The 10,005-nt window shown below is 41.1% G+C and overlaps 1 protein-coding gene across 1 annotated transcript in view; it reads right to left on the bottom strand.

Moving 5' to 3' along the window:
- Positions 1-1,085: 1,085 nt before the first annotated feature.
- The window catches only part of LOC109402124 (neurogenic protein mastermind), a gene marked incomplete at its 5' end in the record, with an annotated part of 29,434 nt that continues 20,514 nt past the window's right edge, over positions 1,086-10,005 (bottom strand). Inside the window, 2 exons of the mRNA XM_062858280.1 lie at positions 1,086-7,544; positions 7,606-8,583. Of these exons, the coding sequence (XP_062714264.1) occupies positions 6,850-7,544; positions 7,606-8,583 (1,673 nt within the window). The remainder of the gene's footprint in view (positions 7,545-7,605; positions 8,584-10,005) is intronic.

The following is a 10,005-nucleotide window of genomic DNA, read 5'->3' as shown; positions in this document are numbered from 1 at the left end:
ACTATTGGAGATACCTCTCGTGGATCATCTTGAAACATTTGGGAAGTTTCTTAAGAAACTCCTGATGAAGTCCTAAGGAAAATTCCTGGAGGTATTCCTGAAAGAATATCAGATGATATCGCAATGTTCTACTCTTTCGGCTGACGTTGTTTTTATATCGTCAAACTCGACTAGATAGTCGGTTGTTCCTTTTCCTTTTCTGGAGGGAAATTATCGCTAACACAAATCGCCTTGGGTTTCTAGATGGGTTACAAGCCAGTGGTTCACCATTAGCTTTAAAGAAATTGAACTCAAATTTCTGTTCTTTTGGATTTCGGAGATGTCTACTTGGTGATCAAAGTCATTTCGTTGAATTAAATTATCTATTTTTATTTTCTGTTGCTTTAGTTTTTATTCTTCTTGTAACTTGTTTTTTTTTTCTCTTCGTTCAATGTTTGAACGTTTACTTTAAACTTGTTGGTATGTTTTTCGTTTTTTGTCTTATCTTTAAGTAAATGATGTTCACCTTATACTTTTTTTCAGTTTTAATCAATATTTATTTCCTTTTCTGTTGAAAACCAACAAATAAAGCATCTTATATAAAAAAAATCATCCAGGAAAATATGTACATCAATAGAATAAACTAAGGTAAAAAATTCATATAAAATATATTCATAAGGAAAATATCCGTCCATTATTGGCTGCGACATAAAAAAAAGAAGAATCTCCATCTGTTTTCGATCATATTTTACAAAGGTTCGATACTTTTGCGATTTTTTACCTAAGTAAGAAACATAATAACACCGGCATTTGCTTAAATAAAAAAAACCTCAGATTGCATTTAAAAAAATAGCTCTCCTGCATTTTCAAACTAATACCATTTAAGAATAATCAAGGACCCATTTGAAACGAAACGGCTAAAAACTAAAACGAAAATCTTATACAACTGTACAAATATAGGTACGGAACTGAAACGGGAGAGGGGCAAGAAAAGTGGGACGAGAACCAAACGAACGGAAGCCTAATTTTGATTTCCAAATGTCCGAATTGTTGATTGATGCTTTTAGTATACATTTTTTTTCAGTTTCTTATCCAATGTGTTAATCTCTAGATTTACTCAAAAGTTTTGATGCCACATTTGTTTCAATTCTTCTCGATTATCGATTAAATGTTTGTGGTATATATTTGATGGGTTGTTGCTTTTCGCCACTACTTTTAATAGTATGTAAATGATTCTGTTTATCTTTTTCTTTAGTACCAATGGTTTGTTCTTTTTGCTACTTTTTGCTAAATGTTTACTACTATTATCGAGTTGTTCTAGAATAGCTGTTGATAGGTTTTGATCAATAAATAGTTTGTTTGCGGTTTTCCCGGTTTTTCTCCCAACTTCAAGGAACTGTTCCTCCCGTTAGTATGTTCAATATAAATTAGCGGATCAGCGTTTGATTTTTTTTTTGGTTCAATCTGTGCCAGGTGTGTTTGTAAACGTGATTCATGTTTGTTCTACCGGCTTAAATGAGTATGATTATTGATTATAGTGGTTCGGTTGTGTATAAGTTGAGATAACGATATAGATTTTGTCATTTGATATATAGAGATGTGTGGTTGTGGTTCTTAGTGGCATTTGGAATAAGAAATGGAAATTGGTTGCCATAGCAGTCATAATGAGCTCCATTCCATGAATATCTGTCCAGACCTGTTTGGAGAGTTCTTAGTACTTTTCTTTGCCAAAGTATCGCTACTCTATGCAGCTTCCCAAGTGTAGTACAACTTTCGAAGCATTCCTGAAAGAATGTCTGGGGGAATCCATGGAGGGATCTCTGGACAAAATTTTCGAAGGAATCCTTCCAAGAATCCTTGATGGAATTTCCTGGAGAAATCCTGGAAGAAACCCTGGAGGACTTTCTGGGGGAATTCCTGGAGGAATCTCCAGGAGTTCGATCAGAATTTTTTTTTCCAAAAATTCCATCTGGGATTACTCTAATTCCACCTGGAATTCTTGCAGGAATTGCCCCTGGCATTTATCCAAGTATTCCCACTGGGATTCCTCTAGAAATTTCTTCTGGGATTCCTCTAGGAACTCATCCTGAGAATTCGCCAGGAATTCCTCCTGAGATTCCTCCTGGGAATCCTCCAGGAATTCCTCCAAGTATTTCTCATGGGATTCCTCTAGGAATTCCTCCTGGAATTCCTACTGGAATTCGTCCAGGATTCCCCTCTGGAATCCTGTAGGAATTCCTACTGGGATTGTTCCAGGAATTATTTGAGGGATTCCTCCTGGGATTCCTCCATGAATTCTTCCTGGTTTTCCTCAAGAAATTCTTTCTAGAATTCCTCCAGGAATTTTTCCTGGGATTGCTCCAGAAAATTCTCCTGGAAATCTTCCAGGTATTCCTCCTGGGATTCTTCCAGGAGTTCCTTCTAGGATTTCTTTTCGAATTCCTTCTGGTATTTCTCCGGAAATTTCTCTAGGGATTCCTCCTGGAATTCCCTCATGAGTTCCTCTAGAAATTCTTCCTGAGATTCTTCCAGAAAATCCTCCAGGTATTCCTACTGGGACTCTTCCAGAAATTCCTTCTGGGAGTCTTCCAGAAATTCCTTTTCGTATTCCTCTGGGAATTCCTTCTGGGATTCCTCCAGAAATTACCCCTGGGATTCCTTCAGGAATTCCCTCTGGAATTCATCTCGAAATTCCCTCTGGGATTCCTCCAGCAATTCCCTCCTGGGATTCCTCCAGCAATTCACACTGGGATTCCTCCAGGAATTTCTCCTTGGAATCCTTCAAAAATTCCTTCTGGCATTCCTCCAGGAATTCCATTTGAAATTTCTACAGGAATTCCTCCAGGAATTCTTTCTGCAACTCCTTCAGGAATTCCTTCTGGGATTCCTCCAAGAATTCTTCCTGGGATTCCTCCATGAATTCCAAATGGGATTCCTCCAGAAATTCCTTTTCGCATTTCTCTAGGAATACCATCAGGAATTCCCTCTGGAATTCCTCCAGAATTTCCTACTGGAATTCTTTCTGGAATTCCTCTAGGAATACCTTGCGGGATTCCTCCAAGAATTCCTCTTGAAATGCTTCTAGGAATTCCATATGAGTCCTTCTACAATTCCTTCAGGAATTCCTTCTGGAATTCCTCCAAAATTTTCTTCTGGAATTCTACCTGGAGTTCCTTCTGGAATCCCTCCAGGAATTCCTTGTGGAATTCCTTCAGGAATTCCTTCTGGGATTCCTCCAAGAATTTCTCCATGAATTCCTCCTGGGATTCCTCCAGGAATTCCTTTTGGCATTTCTCCAGGAATACCATCTGAAATTTCTACAGGAATTGCTTCTGGGATTCCTCCAGGAATTCCTTCTGGAATTCCTCCAGAAATTTCTTCAGGAATTCCTCCAGAATTTCCTTCTAGAATTCTTTCTGGAATTCCTCCAGGAATACCTTCTGGGATTCTTCCAGGAATTCCTCTTGAAATTATTCCAGGAATTCCATCTGAAATTCCTCCAAAAATTTCATCTGGAATTTCCCTTTTTTCTGGAATTCCTCCAGGAATTCCTTCTGGAATTCCTCCAAAATTTCCTTCTGAAATTCTTTCTCGAGTTCCTTCTGGAATTCCTCCAGGAATATCTTGTGGGATTCCTCCAGGAATTCCATCTGAAACTTCTCAAGGAATTCCATCTGAAATTAATCCAGGAATTCCTCTGGAATTCTTCCAGGAGTTCCTTCTTGAATTCCTCCACGCATTCCTTCTGGAATTGCTACAGGAATTCTTTCTGGAATTCCTCCAGGGATTCCTTCTGGGATTCCTCTAGGAATTCCATTTGGGATTCTTCTAGGAATTCCATTTGGGATTCTTCCAGGAATTGCTTCTGAGATATATCTAAGAATAGCTCCTGAGATTCCTCTAGGAATTCCTTCTGGGATTCGTTTAGGAATTCCCTAAAAAAATCATTCTGGAATTGCACCAGGATTTTTTCCGGAATTCCTCAAGGAATTATTTCTTGATTTTTTCCTGGAATCCCTCTAGAAATTCCGTCTGGAAGTCCTCCGGAATTTTCTCTGGAATCTTCCCAGGAATTCTTTCTGGGATATTTTAAGAAATTCCTTCAGTGATTCCTTCAGGAATTTCTGCCGAAATCTCTCCTGTAATTCCTTCTGAAATTCTTCCAGGAATTCCTTCTGGAAGTCCTCAGGAAATTTCTTCTAGAATTCTTCAAGGAAATCCTTCTGGAATTCCTCCAGGAATTCCTACTGGGATTTCTCCAGAAATCCCTTCTGGGATCCCTCCAAGAATTCGTTCTGCGATTCCTCCAGGAATTCATTCTGGGATTCTTCCAGGAATTCCTTCCGGAATTCCTCCAGTAATTCGTTTTGAGGTTTCTCCAGGAATATAATCTGGGATAATTCCAGGCATTCTTACTCGGATTCCTCTAGAAATTCTCTGCGGGATTTGTCCAAGAATTTCTTCCTGGAATTCCTCCAGGAGTATCTTCTGGAATTTCTCCAGGATTTTTACGGGATTTTTACTGAATTAACTTTTGGTTTATCTCCAGAAACTACTTTAGGCTTTTCCGCAGGATTTCCTCCAATGGTTGATCTAGTATTCTTTCAGGATTTTCTTCCGACATTCCTCCAGGAGTTCTTTCTGTGATTATTTGAGAAGTTCCATCCGGTATACTGCCCCCACTCGCATATCAGTCCCATTTGGCTTTTCATCACTTTTGAGTTATCGTAAGGAATCATCATCATTTTCAACGTAATTTCAAAACCCTTAATAAAAATTGCGGATTTTTATGTCGATATACGAAAAAAATAACAAATCATGAGTGTCCCATATTGAAAGTACCCGCATAACAGTCCCATCATGGATTTTTGTATCATGTAACACAAAACTGAACAATTTTTTGGTGATCCTAATATTTTTCACAGTTATGTATTCAGGTGCAAAGCAATCTGTGAAAGTTTCGAGATGATCCAAACATTTTTCAAGTTATGACGATTTTTAAAAGTTTTGTATGGGAACGAGTCGTCAAACTTCAAACGCTGTTTTCTCAATTCCTACTTTTTGCAAATGGGACTGTAATGCGAGTGGGGGCAGTATACCTCTATCAAATAATACAGGGATCCTCTAGGCTTGACGTTGACTATAATATTACGATGATAACCATTTTCCTGATGCCAATCCATATAGCACAAGAACAGCTCGAGCTTTGTTTTAAAGTTTGAGAGTACAGTGCAGTAATTGTTCTATTGACTTTATACAGATTCTTTTACCTTTTGCTACTTTGATTCTTGATTTTATTTTAAAGGATGATCGATCATAATAATTTCCGGTTCTTACATGTTATCACTTTGATTAATGACTTGTTTTCAAACGATTTTTGCTACCTCTTCCCTTCTATCAATGCAAGTTTTGACATTTTATGATTTTTCATTTAAGTTAATTTACTTTTCTTTGCTGACTTACATAGTGTTTAGTTTTAGTTAAAGTTTCTTTTGTTGATTTCTTTTGTATACACAGTTTCAACCGTTTCGGTTAGTTCCCTCCCCTTTTTCCCTCCCCGCTGCTCCGCTAGTACTCGCACCTCGTAATCTATCATAATAATTTAGGTTGTTCTTACTTTCCGTTTGTTGTTTAGAATATTTTGTTCAATTTTCCCTCATTGCGGTGGGGGACTTCCCACCTAAAAAGGGGGTTTCCTTTAAGTGTTGTTGTTTGTATAAATACGTCTTAACGAGAGTGAATACAGCAATGTATTTCCGCTAATCTGAATCATCGATGAAGCACAAATATTAACCCAGAAAAAAAATGGCAGACTGACTGATGACATCAACAAATATATCTGTTTCTCTGTAGTCTCTTAAAGGAATGTTTTCCAGCGTGCTCTACGGTGCACGCATGGTCATTTCTAAGTCCTAAATCTAAAATCTAACACGGTTGTCCGTTTTTAAACGATAGAGAGTTCCTTGTTCGACGACACATGTTTTCGTTAGTGTGTTTGTGTTGGCATGGAAGTTAATAAATTATGCGTTACGGAGGGGGTAAAACTGTACAACGTATCTATATTGAAAAACAGCTGTCACTGGCTCGCCTTACGATTAGGTTTGTTGATGGGTGTTTTGTAACGGGTAAGCAAAGTACTTCTACTTAGGCAATAATATGTTAATAATAATAGTCTCATATATACAGGATTTCCGGGGGGAAACTGCTGGAAACAGAGTTTCTCCAACCCCCGCATTGTTGCATTATTCTCTTAGAACTGTGTTTCATTAGTTTTGATTCGTCTTCTTTACGCTATCGGTTTTTTGATTCTCGAGCTGTGGGTTTATAAAAAAAATAGCGGCGAAAGCCAATTTCCATACAAAACAGTCAACTTTGGCATGTTGAAACTGTAGAGAACAGACTTCCAAGACCAATCAAAGAAGTGTGTAAGTGAATTTTTGTTCTCTGTATTGTAACTGATCAATCGCACATAGTTAGAGCATGCCAAGATGGATGGTTTTGTATGAAAATCAGGTGGTTTTGTGTAGTAGAGCGCGTTTTCAGAACAAGACTTCTATGGACATAAATCTGCAAAGAATCACTCCCAGCAGATATAATAAAGGGATTCACTAAAAAGCGTTTCACACCTGTTTTGCCACTGTGCAATCTGATGAAATGGAACAGAATCAGAAAAACCTTGATCTGATGGTGCAAATTTTCCCTACTTCACGCCTGCTACGATTTGCCTCAACCGTAGCAACAGGCATCATGAATCCACACGAAGCGAATTGCATGCAAGTTGGCTGCATTGGAAACGAGCCTTTGGCTCACCACCAGCCGCCGCCTACTGTACGCGTTGTAAATGCACCAAACATTCCCGCCAACCATGGCTTACAGAATGTCCTGGATGTTAAAGTTCTCGTTATCCAGCGAACTGAGCAGGTCCTGAGCATTGAACTGGCTCGGATCGCCCACCGGAAGGTTTTCCAGGAACTCCAAACTGAAGTCCGCGTTTGGCATGACGGAGGAAGCGTTGCCTGCGTTGGGTCCGCCATTTGGACCGCCACCGTTATTGTTACTACTGCTATTGTTTGCGTTGCTATTACCGTTGTTGTTACTATTGTTACTACTGTTGGGGTTACCTCCGGGGCCGGGACCCGGTCCGCCCCCGCCCGGACCCGGACCAGGACCAATACCCGGATTGTTGAACGAATTCATCACAGATTGTTGTTGCTGATTCACCGCCTGCTGCTGCTGTTGTTGGAGGGACATCGTTTGCGTTTGACTCATGTGAATCTGGTTCATCTGCATCTGTCCCATCATGGCCTGCTGCTGTTGCATCATCGTCATCTGGGCCTGCTGCATTTGGCCCATTCCACCTGCTCCAGCACCACCTCCCATCTGACTCTGGTACATTCCCATGCTCTGTTGCTGCTGCTGTTGCTGTTGTTGCCTCATCATGGCCTGCTGTTGCATTTGGAGCTGGGTCATACCGCCGGGACCAGCACCCGGGACACCACTGCCGTCCATTCGCCCTACCTGTCCGCCGTTTGGCATTCCCATGGCGTTACCGCCCGCTACTGGACCTGTAAAAGAAATAACAGCATTAAACTCATGAACACAACCTTCTAAACAGCTTTCACCCACCTGCACCGAATCCTGCTCGCATATTCCCTCCACTCGATCCAAAGCTCATGCTCTGCTGCTGGGACATCATCATGTGCCGCCACTCGGCCTGCTGCTGCGATCCCATGGGCATTCCTTCCGGGCCCACCTGTACATTCGGAGGCCTCTGCACCGGGCCACCGCCCATCGCACCAGGACCGCCCGCACCAGGTCCGAATCCTCCCAAACCTCGTGGCCCTCCGTGTCCATGCTGCTGCATATAGGCCGCATGCTGCGCCCTCATCATCGGACCCGACGGCGGTATCGGTTGCTGCGTTATCCTTCGCATCGCCCCCGGAAACCGACCACCGGAAGCGTGCAGCATTTGCTGCTGCTGGGCGGCCAACATGGCCGCACTGGGATTGCCACCTTGCTGGGTCGCCTTGTAGTCCGGAGGCGGAGGCCGACCTCCCACAGCCATCTGCTGTTGCATGGCTTGCGCTCGGATCATCTGCTGTTGCTGCATGTACCGCATGCTCATCGGACCGCCAGGTACGCCTGGACCTCCTGGACCCATGCTGTTGTGCATCATCTGTGCCCCGGGGCCACCCATCGTATTCGAAACCATCGAACTCAGTCCACTCAGACCGCCGTTCGGACCCATGGCCATACCACCCATTCCCAGAGGGGCATTCGGGTTCTGTCCCATTGGGCCACCTCCGCCCATTGGTCCTCCAAGGGGCATTCCACCGGCGGATATTCCCGAATTGGGACCACCCGGCTGATGCGGCTGCTGCTGTTGTTGAGGTCCTTGCGGGTTGGGTACTCCAGGGCCATTGGGGCCTTGCGGCTGCCCTGGGCCACCGGGTTGTTGCTGAGGAACCTGATTCGGCCCTGGACCTCCGGGGCCATTTCCCTGCTGCTGCTGTTGCTGTTGTTGTTGCCGCTGTCGCAACGCCTGCTGCGTGAAGTTGATCGTCTGCGACTGGGAAACCGTGTACTGCGATTCGAGTGAGGAACCTGGAAGGGTGAGAGAAAGAGGGGAAGCTGATAAACTTCTAGTTCAGGTATAGTAATTAAATAATGAGGCAAGGTAGTCATGAGTATTGGAATGTTTATCAAACATTCACCATTCACAGTGATAGTCAAACCCAGTCATATTCAAACTGCACCCAAAACATTCCGCCATCAACAATGTACGATACCGGCAACCGCCATGGTATCTAGAGCGACTGATGCAACCTGATAACGTCTAAAAATACGTGTAGAGCGATTTTGGGCTAGAAAAACGCAGCACGTGCGTTAATGCTGCAGCATGGAACCCGACAAAACGTGTAAATTGTAAATATTCTTCAGAGGTTCCTTTCTGTTTCTGACAAGGATTAATTCAGATATTTTAATCATTATTCCTCAGAAAGGCTTCGAATGATTATTTACGGAAATTAGAAGTTATTACATTAGTTTCTTTAAGAATTCTTAGGTATTTCCTTCAAAAATTCTTTAAAAGATTCCTACAGAATTTTATTTAAGGATTCATTGAAAAATCATCCAAGTTCCTTCACGTATTCAGAAATTTCTCCAGGGATTCCTTTGAAAAATCTTCCTTAGAGTTTTTATGAAATTTTGCCAGGAATGCCTTTTAAAATTTCTTTGAGAAAACTTCTAGAAATAACTCCTTTGAATCCTCTTAAAAACTCTTAGCTTCCTTTAAAATTTTCTTCAAATTTTTCCGAAGTTATCCCCAGAAATTTATTTAGGAACTTTGCAGGAACTTACTCCATGTTTTTTTTTAGAAAATCCTCCAGGAACTCCTTTCGGAAAGTCTTTAACGAATTTCTTTTGTAAGTTCTTTAGAACATATTCTATGTATGGTTTCAGAATTTCCTCTAGATTAATTTTGGAATATTCGTCAGAGGATCCTCCTCAAATTTCCCCAATTTTTTTTTCTTAAAAAAATCATTCATATATTTTTCAGGAATCCGTACGAGAATTCTTCCAGAAAATCATCCACAAATTCCATCGAAAATGCTTTCAGCGATTCTTCAAGGGAATTAAAGGTTCCTCCAAAAATTTCTCCAAGGATTTCTTTTGAAAATCTTTTACAAACTCCTTCAGAAATTCTTCCTGGGACTCTTTTAGAAATTTCTCAAGGGCTGTATTTAGATATTTCCTCATGAATTTCTCCACAAATTTCTTCAAGAACTGTTTTAGGTAGATTTCCATGGATTCCTCAAATTCTTCTAGGGATTCGTTTTAGAAATTTATCGGATATTTTTTCAAGGAATCCTATTCTACAGAGATTTCTTAAGAAAATCTTTTAGAGATTATATCATTAGTTCTTCAAAATATTTTTCATAAATAGTACCAGTGGTTTGTTCAGAAAATTCTCCAGATATTTCTTCAGAAATTCGTTCAAACATTTCTTCAGGAAGTTCATCAGGC

Source organism: Aedes albopictus, chromosome 3 (genome assembly GCF_035046485.1).
Source record: "Aedes albopictus strain Foshan chromosome 3, AalbF5, whole genome shotgun sequence".
In the NCBI taxonomy this organism is placed as follows: Eukaryota; Metazoa; Arthropoda; class Insecta; order Diptera; family Culicidae; genus Aedes; species Aedes albopictus.
Note: the sequence above shows the minus strand (reverse complement) of the source record. Positions and strands in the feature narration are given on the sequence as shown.